Consider the following 17,467-nt stretch of genomic DNA (forward strand, 5'->3'; position numbering starts at 1 on the left):
AAAAAGAAATTCAGATTGTTTATTCCAAATACAAATTATTCTTCCTTAGTGGACTAAACCCCTCCGGATTTTTGGCATTATCTTAAAAACACTACCAGCCTTTGAAATGAAGTTTGTACAGGTTAGTTAGTTAATTTGTTGACACCATAACTGTACTCCATTATCATTATCATAAATATTTGATGCAACAGGTCTGCTGCGAGGGCGCTCTTCACAACCAACAGCCCGATTACGAGTGCTGCGGGACCAATTACCTCCCTGCGCGGTCGTCCTCCTCGGATGTTTGCTGCGGCGGTCAGTTCCATCCTTTCCAGTTGGATTACCAATGCTGCAGTGGTCAATACGTTAGCGTGCCTGCCGGTCAGATATGCTGCATTGACCCTGATGAGGACCGGGTGGCCGTGGGGGCCGGTGATGCATGCTGCAGGGGTATTCCCTTCGACACGGCAGGGCCACAGATTTGCTGCGCAGGTACGTGTCAGATATGTCGATCATCTCAACTTTGATTTTCTCATATGGTGCGTCATAGATGTTATTCAATCTTCTTTCGATGATTGATGAGCAATGGAATATTTTGTTTTTGCTGATTTTGATTTTGCATTTTGGATTGGGGCTCATTGGAAAGCTTTTCTTGCCTGAACGACTCGCATGTCATTAATTTTGTACAGTTGCACACTTTACTCTGATGCAGTCGTCCTAACCTTTCTTCAGTTAGATCCCACGAGAGTTGTTCCCATTTTGAAGAAATGTAACTACTGTAACACTCCCAGTAAATTTTTTGAAATAATAAAAGTTTATAAAAATGGTTATAACCCCAAAAAGCGTGTCTCAAAGCAATATGTCCTTCATTCAGTCACCTTCTTTCCAACTACCATCAACAATCCAATAATTCAACAGAATTTTTGAGGTTTTCCCCCCATTTTTAGTTAAAAACATTTTTATAAATAAACATATATTCACAGGGTGTATGAAATCATTCACTATTCATCATCCCCTTCAAAGTCAAGATTGGACCCACCCCACTACAGTCTTATTTAGTACATCGGCTATTCCACTGACTGCATTTTGTGAAATCTACAGGAACTTTGCACATTTCAGTTTTGTCATTTTCTCCCACTTGCATGATATATGATGAGAGATTTTGCCAATTTCATAGGATCTTTCTTTGACAAGACCCAAGGGCTGTGCTGCCAGATGACCTTTGTAACATTTGATGGTAATTCACATTATGAACTTCCTGTATCCGGTCGTGTTCACCCTTTACCTTTCACCTCTTACTTCCTGTTGGTTTGCTGGTTGATTAACCCCTCAGTGTGACCTTTCTAGACCGGTCGTTTTCACCCTTGACCATTCACCTCTTACTTCCTGTTGGTTTGCTGGTTGATTAACCCTCAGTGTGGCCTTTCTAGACCTCTCAAGTTCCAACTGTTGTTGTAGTCTGTTAATAATTAGTTACACCAGTGTTTTAGGCCGGATCTGAATTGGCGGCTACAGCCACGGCTACGGCCGGATCGCCGCGTCATCATGCATTGAAGTATAGGACGCCTTTAGCAACAGCCCTGGCAATGGTCGTAGCCGCATCCGTAGCCACCAATTCGGACACGGCCTTAGAGTAACTTTGTACCTATTCGTCCCATGACTTTGATTAAAAAGAATTGTAACCTGGACCTTGTTTCTGCTAAGCAAATTAGCAGTGAACCAGACACTTTGCATGGTACGCGTAATTTGGCTGGTAAACTGTAAAAAATATTCAGAAAACCAGTCATCACAAAAATGACAAACGGTGTACGTCACATGGTATTTTGGCTTATAAAATGTTTCTGCTCAGCATGATTTTTTTGTGCTAAGCAAAATAATTGCAGAAAACCAGTCACAAATGCTATATATGTATATCCTGATATTTTGACTGGTAAACCGTTTCTGATAAACACAATTTACCTAAACCTTCTCAGTGATAACATCTGCTTAGTAGCTTTGTGAAATTTACCAATGGAGAACAGTGAGCTTTCTGTTGCCGACAGTGTTGTATGTATTATGTTGTATGCAGTGACATTGTTTTCTTGTGTATGTGCGCACCAATTTTATCGTTATTGGTTGGTTTGGGAAGCAAAGTCATGTTGATGAACCAACTAAAATCTACTAAAAAACATGAAATGTAGTAACTGTGTGAATGTCCCTAAAATGGTCCCTCTTAAAATATGCACAGTTGCTGTACCTCTCAATGCTTTCTAGGGTTTATTTCTGTTTGTAGCACACTCCTTTGTCGTTTGATTTTATCTACTTAGTTTCTTGCGTCATATAGATTAGTAAAACTTGGTTCAAACTTCATGCAAAGCAAATCAAAAGCAAATTTGTATGTTGCAAACATTAGTATGCACTGCTTTCTAATTTTGACCAAGGAAAACATTGCTTCACTTTTGCAATTCAAGTGACGTTTGAACCAGGCTTAATTTTTCTGAACTGTACGTGATGTTAATTTGAAAGATGATATAAAGTGCTGGTTCATTTTGGAGCAAGTTGCATAATGTGAAACGTTCAGCAACTGCTTTTCAGGTACAAAATCCCCTAGAAGTATTTTGTCTAAGATCTTCTATTTTCTCCAGAAAACTAATGGAAGGTGTGCTTTCCATTCTGTAGATGATTCACTGTTTTGAATTTGTCTACTTCTCCAAACGCAAAAAAATTGCTAGTTGATGATCTCACAGTTGTATAGTGTAAAGCCCGGTTCATACTTCCTGCGAATGCGAAGCGAATTTGACGTGAATTTGACTTCACAACCCTCCTTTTGCAGCGGTATTCGCAAGTGAGTTGAGCAGATTTGAACTGCTGCGAATTTTTCGTTGCGAATTTGTGACGTCAACATTCATATCGCATTCGCATTTGCAGGAAGTATGAACCGGGCTTGTATCATGATTCAGCAGAAGTTCTGCATACTGTAATTTGTAAAATAAGCCACTCGAAAAATACATCACGCCACCAAAGCAATCATTCAATTATCATTCAGAGGTAAAGGTATATCACCAGTGCTTTACTATTTATCTTTCACATTTTTGTTGTCTGCGAGAAAACTATTTATTTGTTTTGTTGTTTTGTTGTTGTTGGGGCAGTTTTCTGTCTGAAGTATCTCTTGGTAGTGTGAAAAAATAATTATGAACATTTGGTTTTGTACTGGTACAACAAATTTGCCTTTACATGCCTGCGGCTTAACCATATTGTATCCGCATCCCTTGCAGGTTAGCTTGCAAGCTGCGAGTGAGGATGATTCACCACCCTTAATTTATTATTTTTATTAACATAACTCTTATGGCTGGTAATTCAATTCAATTCAAGAATACATTTATTTCCATACTCTCATAAAAGAATAACAACAGTTACATGTATTACGGAGTAAAGCAATACATTTCTTTAAGTAAGAGTAAACATGAATAAATAAATAGAGTACGGGGCCGTTTTGGTAAGCATAAGCTTGTAAAAAACAGCCAGACAGACAAGAAAACGAGACAACCAGACAGACAGGACAGACAGACAGACAAAAGGACAGATGAACATAATACATGACACAACAAATTCGAAGCGACAAGATGGCAGAACAGTTAAAGCTGAAAATAAATAAGACAAGTAATGTGCCAGCCACTCAAGGGGCAGCCACTCAAGCCACAGTCGCAGCTGCACTGACAGCCACTCATTCAGACATAGCCTAACATTCTAAACTGCATTCTTTCCCAATAGACAACTTCCAAGACGGCTACAACGCCCAGTGTTGCGGCGCTGATGTTGTCGGCTCTGACAAGGTTTGCTGTGAAGATAATGACGACACCATGACCTATGACCCTGAACCTAACAAGGTGTGCTGTGGAGTAGAGTACGTTGACCTCTCTGTGACGCTGTGCTGCTCATCTGAGGCTGGCATTACCAAGGTAACTCAATTGTTTTTCAAAAGGAAATCATTAAGAATGAGTGATTGCCATACTTATTGCAGAGACCGTTCAGAGACCATTCATACTCTGTAATTTGTAATGAGCTTAATCTTCCCCCACTGTCTTTGAGACTTTATTACCTCTTTTTGTAAGTTCCAGTTGTCTCCAAGTTTTTTAAAATAGACTTTTCAAAATTTAAGATGGCATCCTTAGAAATAACGACCAGCTTACTACAGGTACTTGTTTCAAATTTAGAGCCCGTAGATACAACAACAGCTGTGTTCCTAAGTCTGCTTCACCATAAATTTTAGTCTTTTTATGTGTGTTCTCTGATTATTAAACCTTTCTGATGGCCCATTGACATCTGAGCCTTACAATATGATTCTCTCAAGTAATGCAAGTGCAGGATTGAAAAAATCAACCTCAAATTTTTAGTTAAATGGGGATGTATAGTTGGTAATTGCGCCTAATTTATTGGGTTTTTTTTAACCATTGTTTTACAACTGCGCCTAATTTATTGGGTTTTTTTTAACAATTGTTGCTTCTGTTTCAGGCTCACCCTTATGCAACAGTGCAAGAGAAGCAGGCAGCCAATGATCAATGCTGTGGTGCCGAGAGAATCACCCCGTCCCAGGCTTGCTGTAACACCATGGGCTACAACCCCTTGACTCATGTATGCGCAGACAGAGCTACTAACGTTGAAGGAAACTGTGGTGGAGGAATGTCGTGCCCTATCAGCCAAGCTGGAATGGCGTATTGCAATAGGTCAGTTTTGATCTGTTGTACAATGTAGATTGTTATACCTCGGTGACAAATTGTTTTTAAGGTCGAGAACCAATCTTGTGATGTGATACAAAGACGCACGTTCCATTGCTGCTCGGTGAACATCAGTTATGTTTACCGGTGTACATTACCATGATCGTTCCCACAGTCGATCAATTTCCAGCGCTTTGTACGAAAAAGCCCTAAGTTCAAGGGAACAATGAAGAATAGTTTCTCTTTTTTAACAACTGTTCGTCTGCTTATGTAATGCCTACTCCGTTATAATAAGGGAATCAATGTGTGGTGAAGAGGTTTTAAACTAGTGGTTTCAACCCGCCGAGGCCTGGTTCTTGATAATTTTACCGAGACGAAGTCGAGATAAATGATCAAGAACCAGGCCATGGCGGGTTTAAACCACTAGTTGAAAACTGATTCAACACACTTTAATTCCCATTCATAAATACATTTTTCGGTCAAAAAACATCAACACTTTTTGGTCAAAAAGTAAAATAAATGCAAAAATTATAATTTTTCAATGATTTCTTTCAACACAACACCCCTCTAGCTATGAAATGGTAAGGCCCTCTGGTAAACAATTCCTTGTAAGGAGATTGGTGTGCGCGTCGCGCGTATCGCGTGATGTGGCCCAAATGTTCATGCCATTGCTCTCGACCAACAGGAATGAAGAAATTGTCTTATAAGCACAGGTGCAAGCTCTTTTACTGGTGTTATATCATCCGTTTAAACACCCTTTAATGGGCTCTTGACCAATCAGAATGGATAAACTGTCTTAGGTATTTATGAACAATGTTTCAAGATGACAACAAAATTCTAATAATAATGTTGCCATGGTATAACAAAACACGCCCTACTCAATTAACATCCTGTGCATAACATCTATTGTTTGAGATTCATTTGATTTTCTTATGTAACTAAACAGGTGTGACTTTGACAAGAACACTCATGTATGCGCCAGGATCGATGCACAGTTTGTGACGGCCCCTCTGCCTCCCTCTGGCTCTAATACTGGAGTGGATAACATCTGCCTCTCCGCCTTGGAAAGTATCACAATCGCTGGACCTAATACTTATACTTACTTAGGTGAGTAACTGTAGTCAGAGTGTGTCCAACAGAGGTAGGGTGTATTCTTCTCTCTTTGGCATGATTACAAAAAAGGTGATGATTATGGAAACAACGTTTCCCTGTAGGGATTATTATACACATATTGAATGGCAATGAGGTAACTAGTGTACATTTATTCCCACGAGGCATTTTGAGTGACCAGAAGAGCGACCGAGGGGGAATATACGTACACTAGTTACCCTATTATGCCAGTCAATATGTGTTTTATAACACAGCTCGGTCTTAAATGTCAAGTAAGAACAGAAAAAGGAATTTTGTAATTGTTGTTCACAGTTCAAGTCAAGAGAGGGCGCTGTTACCGCGGGCACTATATTCAAAGACTATTGCCCGCTCTGGTACTATTACCGCAAAACGCGCGCGCGATCACTAGCCTATATTAGTTCATCCCACGTGACCGTGTTTCAGCCAACCAGAATACAGAACAAGCAAGAGGTGTGTTATAAAAGGCTTTATTATGTGAAATATTTCTCTTGGATTTTCCTCCTACATACATGTACATCTTAGACTCCTTGTCTTCTCTTTATTTTGGTTTCTTGGCTAGTACAGTTCTCTTTTCTAAAAGTCCTTGGCTTCAAAGCCAGATAAATCAAATCAAATCAAATCAAATCAAATGAGAAGGGGTTACATGTAAGTGCTCTCTGGTATGGTAGGCTTCAGAATGCGTCACACACAGCACCTTGTAAACCATACATGGTGCTACAAAAAAGGGTCTTATATTTCAAACATAGCTTGATACCTTGAAGGAAAACAACTTGTGAGGACTTTGAGACGTCCCAGTGAAGTATAGCACTATACAAGAACTAAATATTATGCGTTCTTTTTTTGGGTTCATTTCCTTTAAAGGCAGTGGACACTATTGTAATTGTAAAAGACTAGCCTCACATCCAGTTGGTGTATCTCAACATATGCATAAAATAACTAACCTGTGAAAATTTGAGCTCAATCGGTCATCAAAGTTGCGAGATAATAATGAAAGAAGAAAACACCCTTGTCACACGAAATTGTGTGCATTTAGATGGTTGATTTCGAGACCTCAAGTTTTAAATCTGAGGTCTCGAAATCAAATTCGTGGAAAATTACTTCTTACTCGAAAACTATGGCACTTCAGAGAAAGCCTTTTCTCACAGCGGTTTATAACATCAACCTCTCCTCATTACTCGTCCCCAAGAAAGGTTTTATGCTAATAATTATTTTGAGTAATTACCAAAAGTGTCCACTGCCTTTAATACTTGTTTACTTGTTATTTGATATTACAGCACCTTGAAGTAGCTGCTTGGATAGTTGTGATTTATTATAACTTAGTATCAAATGTTTGACCAACAGATGAGGGTTTGATACCATATACAGTCTATGAGTACGCCATCACAGCTCATAATAGCGTTGGTAGTGCAACTAGCGAGTACAGTAATGGGCTGACCAATGAGGATATACCAAGAGACGTAGCGTCACCAGAGTGGAGGGTAGCTGCTGGGGTGCTGGACACCATCGTACTGACTTGGACACCACCAGCGTTTCCAAATGGTAAAACAATTTTTAAAAAACAGTGAAATATAGACAACAGTAAAACAGAAGATATTGCAAACATTTATGTTAAAGGAACACGTTGCCTGGAATCGGTCGAGTTGGTCTTTGAAAAGCATTTGTCACCGTTTGTTATAAAATGCATATGATTAGAAAGATATTTTAAAAGCAGAATATAATGATCCACACAAGTATCACTCGAACTTGCATGGTTTTCCTGTTACCTCGTCGACTAACACAGTCGGCCATTTATGGAAGTCAAATTTTTGACTCCCATAAATGGCCGACCTTGTTAGTTCGCAAAGTAAAAGGAAACCATGCATTTTCGAGGCAAATTTGTGTGGATCATTGTATTCTACTTTTAAATCATCTTTCTAACCATATGCATTTTATAACAAACGGTTACAAACGTTTTTCATTGACCAACTCGACCGATTCCAGGCAACCTGTTCCTTTAACCTTGAAACCACCAGCTTTTCCTAATGGTAGTAATAAACATTTAAAAATATCAGTGAAATGTAGACAAATAGTCCTCTTTCTAAAGCTTCAAACTTTCCCTGCAAAATTCTACATAAACTCCCCTGAAAATAAACCAAACATTTTCTCCCTGTTATGTTTAATGAGATTCTAAATATTTCCCTGACTGTTCCACAAAATCTCCATGATTGCAAGTTGCAAATGTTCGTAGATCTCCATCTTTAGCCGTACAAAAAGATGATCACCATTATTTTGGGTAAAATAAAAAATAGAAAATATTGCAAGAATTTCAGTCAAACACCAAAGTACTCTCGTAGAACCCGCCAGCTTTTCCAAATTGCAAGATAAAACAAACAGAAAAAATGGACCTCACAGTGTGAGGTTCCCAAATCAAAATTATTATTTACATTAACATATGTCAAGATGTCTCCATATAACTTCACAGTCAGACTCAATAAATAATTCATTACAACTCTCTGATTCTACAGGTGTTATAACGACGTACATCCTGCGACGTGATAGCATTGAGATCTTTAGAGGTCTTGCCACATCACTTGAAGATAGTCAAGGCATCCAGCCTTACCAGCACTACACCTACGTCTTAGGAGCTTGTACCAGTGTTGGATGCGCCAACAGTCCACCAGTAAGTACTGATACGACTGGGCCCAGTTTCAGGGCTCTGGTTACCATCAAATTCTGCGTTAATAGATCACTATTCTTCACTTACAGATCAAGCACCGAATCCTGCGCTTTCAATCAACATTCTTAGCTTAAAGGACAAGCGCCGATTCTCTGTGCTATCTGTGTGAGCGAAGAATGCCTAGTTACATGGAGTACACATACAGTACACACAAGCCAAAATTCCCAACTTATCTGTTAAATACGCTTGGCGTAAGCACGGAATTCGCTGTCTGAAGCACCAATTCTTTGCTTACAGTTAGCAGAGATATAAAATTGGACTCTTGTTTGTTTTTGATCCAATGACAAGATTACGATCCATCTTTGGAAAAGGAATACATGGAGATAACAGGTGTGAGTTAGTGCAGACAAAAAGGATGTATTATTCTGGCCTCTTTCTTTAATGGAGCTTTTCCTTAATGTTTTGCCACCTCTTTATAGGTTACTGCAGCCACACTGCAAGATGTACCAGCCAATCTCTTTGATCCAGTAGTTACATCCATTGATGCTACCAGTGTCCGCATCACATGGCGTATACCAGGCAGACCAAACGGCGTCATCCAACAGTATAGAATAGCAGAGAACGGTCAAGATGATCCGATATACGTGGGAGACGCCACCGGCTTTGAGTACATTCACAGTGGTAAGCAGATCCTTAAATCAATAATACTTATGAATTATTTATGTGCTTTCCCAAACCAAATAGGCCACTCAAAGTGCAGGCCTTATACTTTTTAGGGGGTTATTTGACACTAGTGATCATGTTTGTTTCAAGGTTTGTCACCAGTCTATCAGCGGCGTAGCACCTAACTATCTACAAGAACTTGAAATTTTTGAAAATGCATAGAATGCATTTGAACGATCATTTCACTTAGAGAGTTTGTGAAGTTGTGTCTAAATTTGCTAATAAACAGCTGACAATTTACGCCACCCAAAATATTGTATTGAAATGGTGCTAGAAAATGTTTCACATTTTTGTTTTTTTATCCTGGATATAGTTTTCATAATCGAAGCTCATGCCAAAATAAATGCATAAAGAAATAAGCATTTCTTTCCATTCCATCAACAACAATCAGACTCTAAACCAATATGTACTTGCTCTTCAACATGACCTTCCATTCTGTCCTGTCTAGGTTTGTCACCGTTTACAAGTTACGAATATTCCCTCGTAGCATGCACAGCAGCGGGATGTACCACGAGTAATGCTGTCTCAGTTACTACACCTGAAGCCCCACCACAAGGTAAGAAAGCTATGATCGGGAGGCCAGTTTCAGAATCCGTTTTAAGCTGGCATTTCTGCTTATGGAACTTCTCTTAGCTCAGTTTCTATTCCATAATCACTGCTAACTGTAAGCAAAGCAAAAGTCACACTAAATGGCCAGTGGTTCTTGTGATAAGTGGTGTATTTTTTCCACTAGTTTCATAGGGTGTAAAATTAGGGAGGTAGTGCTTTCTGCTCTACCGGCCAGGCTTCGGATTGATGATACCCAAGCCTACATCCGTATGGACTGTAAAGGGGGTAACCCTGTTACAGCCCTGTGAGTATGTGGCATAGGCCCCTGGAAAAAAAAATGGTTGTAACCCAAACCTTGAAGTGGCCTTCAAGCCTTGTTAGTCTGGCGACTTACATAAACACATTTTTTTTACAGCACATTTCTGCTCAGTAGAAAATTTGTAAGCATTATTTCCTGCTTAAGCAGTTCTATGAAACTGAACTCTGTTTGGCTTGGTTGTTGGGCTGAAGACTACACTAGTAAACTGATCATAATAAATAATAATAATAATAAGACTTGTAATGCGCACGTATCCACCCTACTGGGTGTTCAAGGCGCAGAACATCATGCTTTACATGCAGTCAGACAATCCTCCCATAATCAGAATCTAACAGTTTGGGTGTTGAGTTACCAGATGGTGTTGGATTTTGTTAGAACGGTGTAGGATTCTAGTAAATTACTCAAGGGAGTTAAGAAAAAATCTGATGTTAATTTACTACAAAGACATTACCATACTCAAGATGCATCATTATACATACATGCATCATTACAAAAATGTTATGTATATACTGCCATTTCATCAAGATCACATGACAACGATGATTCAAAATTGCAAATTAAAATCATAAACAACCAAACAATCATTGTGGGAACAGGTGTGATTTCAGATGCTTCTTGAAAATATGATGTGAATCAGCACTAGAAGGTAAACTTTGATTAATTACAATTTCCTTTTTATATTTCTTTCAGGCGTTTTAAGTCCTGTGCACGTCGTCGTTAGTTCTACCGTTCTGGAGCTGTACTGGACCCAGCCAGCGATCCCCAATGGTATCCTGACATCCTACCGACTCTATCGCTTCAATAGTCTCGTCTACTCTGGATCTAGCCTGATGTATACCGATACCAACCTCAGCCCTAACACGCGTTACGAGTACATCTTACAAGCGTCCACGTCGGCCGGTGGAACCAACAGCTCTGTCTACACATGCCAGACCCCAGACAGTGCTCCGGAAGGAATCTCCACCCCGAGTTTGACTGTTCTGAGCTCGACGTCCATCAGCGCAACGTGGATACCACCGACCATTCCTAACGGCGTCGTCCGACGGTATGGCGTTGTGATTCTGAGCGGTACCCCTGAGCAGAGAGCCTTCTTCAGCAACTTGGAAACATCCCGTATCGTAGAGAATCTAACGCCCTTCAGATTGTACGATGTGAGAGTTGAGGTTTGTACTGATGGTGGATGCGGGCGTGGCCCAAAGGCATTCGCTCGCACCTTTGAGGCCCCGCCCCTAGGACAGGACCAGCCTACCCTTAAAGCAACTGGATCCACTGTGGTTGAAGTGTCTTGGAGTCCGCCCTCAAGTCCCAACGGGAATATCACCAAGTACATGATCTACAGACGAGAGTATGGAACAAGCCAACTTTACCTCGTCTACCAAGCTGGTCCGGTGGAGACAAGTTTCACCAATGCTGGAGGTGATCTGCTACCATTTACTCTGTACGAGTACAGGATTACTGTGCATAACTCCGAAGGGATAAGTAGCAGTCCTTGGGCGAGTGTACGAACTCTGGAAGCCCCTCCTCAAGGTGTATCACGACCTGACTTGGAGTCCATTAGCTCCTATGCTATCAAAGCTACCTGGGAGGAGGCTGCTTTCCCTAACGGACTGATAACGGGTTACAGAATCGAGCACCAGATGCTTGCCGATGATCCAACTCTTCCGAACCCGGTAGTACCTGCAGCTACCGTAGATTCATCTCTGACTCAGACCACATTCTATGGGCTGGCACCATTCACCGCATACCGAGTACGTATTGTCGCCATCAATGGTGCAGGGGAGTCGTCTGGTCCGTGGGCTGAGATAACCACACTAGAGGGTGTCCCAGCAGAGATCGGTCGGTTCTCGGTGGTTCAACAACCTGGCGGCAACTCCCTCGTTCTACGCTGGCCAGAGCCTGGACAGCCAAACGGGCACATTGAAGAATATCGTATCTACGAAGATGTCTACCTCATTACTCCGGTCTACATCGGCCTAACACGGGAGTATCTCTTCCGGCGTTTAGACCCTTACACTGAGTACATCGTGGTGTTGGAAGCGTGTACAAGTGTCGGATGTGGTCGAGGCGAACCGCAGATGGTCGTTACAGCCGAGGTTGCTCCAGCCAATCAAGCTCCACCCTCCTTAGGAGAAGTCACGTCCTCCTCGGTACAGCTCATCTGGAAACCTCCCATCTCAGCCAATGGAAGGATTCTCCGCTATGACATCCTGAGACGCACAGCGACATCGAGTAGACGTAGACGTGATACAGACGATAGCCCTTTCACTGACACTCGGATTGTACATCAGCAGTACAGCACCGAAGCAGAGGAGTACAGTTACACTGACTACTCCTTACAACCCCACAAGTTGTACGAGTACCAAGTTAGTGTCTTGAATGCTGCTGGTCAAGTAGCAAGCCCCTGGGTTTCTGTGCAGACTGAGCAAGCTGCCCCTGTGGGTGTATCGCCCCCTGTGGTTAACCATGTTGCAAACAACCCAACCACTTTACAGGTGCAGTGGACGGAGCCAGCAGAATCCAATGGAATCATCACAGGATACCTACTCACAAGGAATATCAGCGCTCCGTTCAGCTTTGAAGCAAACTCCCTGAAGCAGTTCACCGATCAAGGCTTGACGGCTTACACGGTCTATGCATACACCATCACAGCCTGCACCGGAGGTGGATGTACTGTGAGTTCACCAACACAAATAAGAACTCTTGAAACTGCTCCTGGCACTGTGGCTCCTCCACTGGCCAACCCTCTCAGCTCTACTACCATTCAGGTCAGTTGGACAAGTCCTTCCTTGGACGCTGGAGAAATCGTCCGCTATGAACTGAAAATGGATGGAGTTGTGATCTACTCGGGTCCAGATCTGGAATACACCAGTGCAGCCCTGACGCCTTATCAAGAGTATTCGTTCACAGTGGTTGCTTGTACATCGGGAGGATGTACTGAAAGTCTCCCGACAGTGAGTAGACCCTTTGAGGCCCGTCCATTTGGCATGAATCCACCCGTCTTGAGAGCACTGAGTGCGATCGCTGTCGAGTCATCATGGTCAGAACCAAGCATGCCAAACGGGGTGATCCTAAGATACGAGTTGCGTCGGGACGGGAAGCTAGTCTACGACGGCATCGCAATGAGATTCCAGGATTTTGGTGACGGGGGTCAAGGGTTAACACCTGGGCAGGAGTACTCCTATGTCGTGACAGCTTTCAACAGCCAGGGACAAGCCATCAGCGACTCGGCAACCGTCTTCACTTCTTCCTCCTCGCCAGCTGGACTCGGCTCTCCAGGTCTTATAGTCCTCTCCTCTTCATCCATCAGGGCAACATGGCTTCCACCGATCTACCCCAACGGTGACATCCAAAACTACACCCTGTACCTTGAGGGTAACATCCTCTACTCTGGGAAACAGTTCAGCTTTGACGCCCATCGCCTGGACTTCTTCACCGAGTATGAGTTCCGCATCGGAGCATGTACTCTCACAGGCTGTGCTCTGAGCGACCGTGCCCACGCCCGCACCTTAGAAAACGTCCCAACCAATCAGCTTGCCCCTACCCTCACCCCTCTGACGGATAACTTAGGCGTGGCCAGCGGGGTGCTTGCCGAGTGGGGACTGCCACAACAACCAAACGGTCTTATACTCGGGTATAAGTTGTACCGCCGACGAGTTTACCGCCAGACAGGCAATCGCGACGATCCGATCTTAATGTATGATGGACCCAACGCAAGGTTCACTGACATGGATCCGCTCCTGATACCTGATGAGACCTATGAGTACATGGTGACGTCAACAAACTCGGCGGGAGAAACATCCAGCTCTTGGGCCCCTGTTAGAATGCTGGAAGCTCCACCACAAGTAAGCAAAAAGTTACTTTTCTCAACTTTGAAAGTCGGATTTATTTTCAGCTGGTTATTGTAAAAAGTTTACTGTGATCCAGGCTACTGTTGTATGGAAACTATAAAGAAGTTAAACTTTTTTCAGGTTCAAATTGACAGCACTAGTTGCACTTATATGTCAAAATGTTGAACTTTGCTTAAAATTGCTCTGATGTACACACAAAGTCAATGGACACTGAGATACAACATTGTTGCACATTCACGTGAGATACGAATTGGTTGCAGAATCAACTTTTGACCTGTACTTGTTGTACCCTCAGGACAATAATAAATCTGCACACAGAAATAAGCTAATCAAATACCACAAGGTTTCCATTGATAATGATGTTACTGTTTTTGGTTTTTCTTTCCAACGCTAAAAGAAAAATGCCTTTAGAACCACTTGAACAAATTGTACATTTTAATGCATTAGTTTAATTGGAGATAAAGAATACTATTTCTTATTAAATTTTCATTTTCATTTATTAAATTTTCATGCATGGGACTCGGATAGCATTAGAACCCACCTTTTTACAGCTAGCAAATTTCTGCCCCTGCTGTAAAATAATTCCTTTGACCATTTTATGTTTGTGTTCAGGGACTACAGCCGCCGTCGTTGACCGACGTTGAGGCCACTACCTTAATGGTGAACATCCTAGAACCAAGCCAGCCCAATGGAGATATATCCAGCTATACCATCATCAGGAATGGCACTGAGGTAACAATCTTATGATGATGCAAACCCTTGTCACACTGAGCCAATTCACAGGGATTCAAACCCCAGGGAATTCCAGGGGAATAAACTCCTATGGAATTTCAACTCCACTGCAACACCATGTTCATTTCACACATCATACAATTTTTACCTGGGGAAAATAAATATTATAATAATATTGATTCCAAAGAATGATCATTGCGCTTCAAACATTATTACCTCTGGTCACTGGGCCATAGGCCTAGACTTCATTCCTTACATGCCTTAAACCATCTCAGCTCCCTGGAGAGTATACAGCCTGTCCTGCCAAGTATGTAGCACACTAAGCTAAATCAATCACAGGAACCATTTCTTACTCTTGGGTGAAGAAAAGCAATTATAGTTATATACATGTAGAGCAGGATTGGGACCCACACCCGATGACTAAACCACCAGAACTAGATTTCGATACTTAAAACCTCTTTGCAATGACACCATATGAAGTCTGAAACATCAGCATTTCCACAAGAGAAACAAATGATAAGAATAAAAAGAGCATTTGTACAAAGCATAATATCTAGTCAGCAAACAATTGGCAGAAACATCATTCATGTTAGAGAAAGGTTTGCGGTAACACCATATAATGACTATCTCTAATGAGGTGGGGGTGGTTCTGAAAAGAACCGTTGGTTTCAACTCAAGTTTACATGGTGTTACCGCAAACCTTTCTATATCGTATTTCCACCATGCAAAGTTTCAAATCCTACTTATCGTTCATGTTTTTTGTATTTCCATGTAGCTGATCATAACTACAATGACAAGCTTCACCGATGACGGACTCCAGCCCTACACCATCTACGCATATGAAGTACGAGCCTGCACATCAGGGGGGTGCACTACTAGTGAACAAGCTCTAATCAGAACTATACAGGCCTTGCCTAGTGGCCTAGCTAAGCCTGTAGTCTCTGAAGTTGGGGCAACGTGGGCTTATGTAGCGTGGGAGCTCCCCTCGGAAACAAACGGAATCATTGTCAGGTAAATACTGTCAAAACAATCCGCCGAATTTTTTACCGCCTGAGGGCGCTCTCAATAACATTGTTATCTTCTATTTCGAGTGGTATATTTGGTGAATGATGTTACGATGAATTGCCTGAATAAATTGTGTTCTTTACTATTTTGATTGGTTTGTTGTGTTATCATTTCACTTTTACTGTGCTTTTTTGATGTACTTGTATTTGTTGAAGTCAAATCAATAATGATAAAAATCATAATTAATATTATGATTGTCTTTATTTTAAGGTTTGAGCTTCGCATGAGAGCATCGTGTCCTCTAACAGCTCAGCCATTTGAACAACCCTGCACCGTGAGCAGCTTCCAGATGTTAGACAAAGCCCTGGGTTTATCTCATAACGCTACGGGTCTACGGCCGTACACTAACTATGACTTCATGATCGTAGCTTACAACGATGAAGGGTTGACTCAATCACCGGTTGCAATACAAGCAACACTCGCAGCAGGTAGGCATGGATCCAGGGCCCAATTTCATAGTGCTGCTTAGCGACCGATTTTGTGCTTACTGTGCGATTTCAATTTATAGCGCTGCTAACCGTAAGCACGCAAAAAGGCATGCTAACCTTCTGGTGCTTACCACACAAAAATAAATGACGTCACGATGCAAATCCATGGGAAACGCGCAATATGGGCGCCCAATTTTTCTGCTAGCCTGTGAAATACGCTTGCACCTTAGCAAATTTTTCTGCTACAGTAAGCACAAAAATTTGCTTACTGTTAAGCAGGGCTTTGAAATTGGGCCCTGGTGATTAAAGGCACACGTTGCCTTGGATCGGACGAGTTGGTCTATGAAAAGCATTTGAAATTGTTTGTTATGAAATGCATATGGTTAGAAAGATGTTTTAAAAGTAGAATACAATGATCCACAAAAATATGCCTCAAAGTTGAGTGTTTTTTCTTTTACTTTGGGAACTAACACATTAGACAAAATGTTTTTGGTTTTTTTATGTTTTTTTTAAAAGGGTTAAGATCTCCTCTGCGACCGCAAAACGCACACTATAAATATTTACATGACAAAGGGTCAAATATACCAAACCACAACATTTTAAAAGTGAATCTATTATAATTGTTTATTTCTACAGCTCCAGTGTATATTCCAGAGATCAAACCCACCATCGTCAGTAACTCAACCAGTAAGCTGATTAACATCAACTGGGCAGGTAGCTTTAGACTCAACAGCATGCTGACTGAGTATGCACTCACAGAGAATGGGGATGTTGTGTATAGTGGCATCGCAACTGGTGTTAACCGACCCCTCAAACCACAGAGTAAGTCCATATTGAACACTAACGCCCTGTGATTTATGACAGTATGTCCATGATAAGACACCAACCTCCTTGGTTTTCAGGCAAAATAAGTCCATTTTAAACACTAATGTCCAGTTATTTATGACATTAACTCCATGATTAGACATCAATACCTTTGGTTGTAAGGCAGAATGAGTCCATATTAAACAACACTTCTCTGGCTTTTTTGAATGAGTAAAGCCTGGTAGCGATACGAAGTTTGACAAAAAAATTGGAAGTATGAACCAGGCTTTATCCCATACTTTGACACCAACACCCTTGGTGTCCGAGCAGAGTAAGTCCACATTTCAACACTAAGGTCTCACATGAAAACACTAAGGCCCTGGGTTTTCTGTCTGACCAAGTCCATATTTAAACATTAATGCCCTTAATGTCAGTGCTTATTTAGACACTCCGTATTAAAAAAAAATACTTGGGTTATCTGACAGTCTATATTTACAAAAATATATGCTTTCTGAGGGAGCCAGTCTTTATTTTAGACA

At 41.5% G+C, this 17,467-nt stretch overlaps 1 protein-coding gene across 3 annotated transcripts in view; it reads left to right on the forward strand.

The window, feature by feature from the left end:
* LOC139938442 (usherin-like) overlaps nucleotides 1-17,467 on the forward strand; it is a 64,776-nt gene that overhangs the window by 39,249 nt on the left and 8,060 nt on the right. For 2 of the 3 annotated variants that reach the window (XM_071933977.1, XM_071933985.1), the window contains exons 47-60: nucleotides 192-471; nucleotides 1,157-1,216; nucleotides 3,730-3,917; nucleotides 4,471-4,682; nucleotides 5,620-5,780; nucleotides 7,146-7,343; nucleotides 8,309-8,463; nucleotides 8,940-9,141; nucleotides 9,632-9,739; nucleotides 10,742-13,893; nucleotides 14,512-14,631; nucleotides 15,407-15,642; nucleotides 15,907-16,124; nucleotides 16,761-16,946. In XM_071933977.1, the coding sequence (XP_071790078.1) occupies nucleotides 192-471; nucleotides 1,157-1,216; nucleotides 3,730-3,917; nucleotides 4,471-4,682; nucleotides 5,620-5,780; nucleotides 7,146-7,343; nucleotides 8,309-8,463; nucleotides 8,940-9,141; nucleotides 9,632-9,739; nucleotides 10,742-13,893; nucleotides 14,512-14,631; nucleotides 15,407-15,642; nucleotides 15,907-16,124; nucleotides 16,761-16,946 (5,476 nt within the window). The remainder of the gene's footprint in view (nucleotides 1-191; nucleotides 472-1,156; nucleotides 1,217-3,729; nucleotides 3,918-4,470; nucleotides 4,683-5,619; nucleotides 5,781-7,145; nucleotides 7,344-8,308; nucleotides 8,464-8,939; nucleotides 9,142-9,631; nucleotides 9,740-10,741; nucleotides 13,894-14,511; nucleotides 14,632-15,406; nucleotides 15,643-15,906; nucleotides 16,125-16,760; nucleotides 16,947-17,467) is intronic. The other variant, XM_071933994.1, reaches the window with a different exon arrangement.

This window comes from Asterias amurensis, chromosome 1, assembly GCF_032118995.1.
Source record: "Asterias amurensis chromosome 1, ASM3211899v1".
Lineage (NCBI taxonomy): Eukaryota > Metazoa > Echinodermata > Asteroidea > Forcipulatida > Asteriidae > Asterias > Asterias amurensis.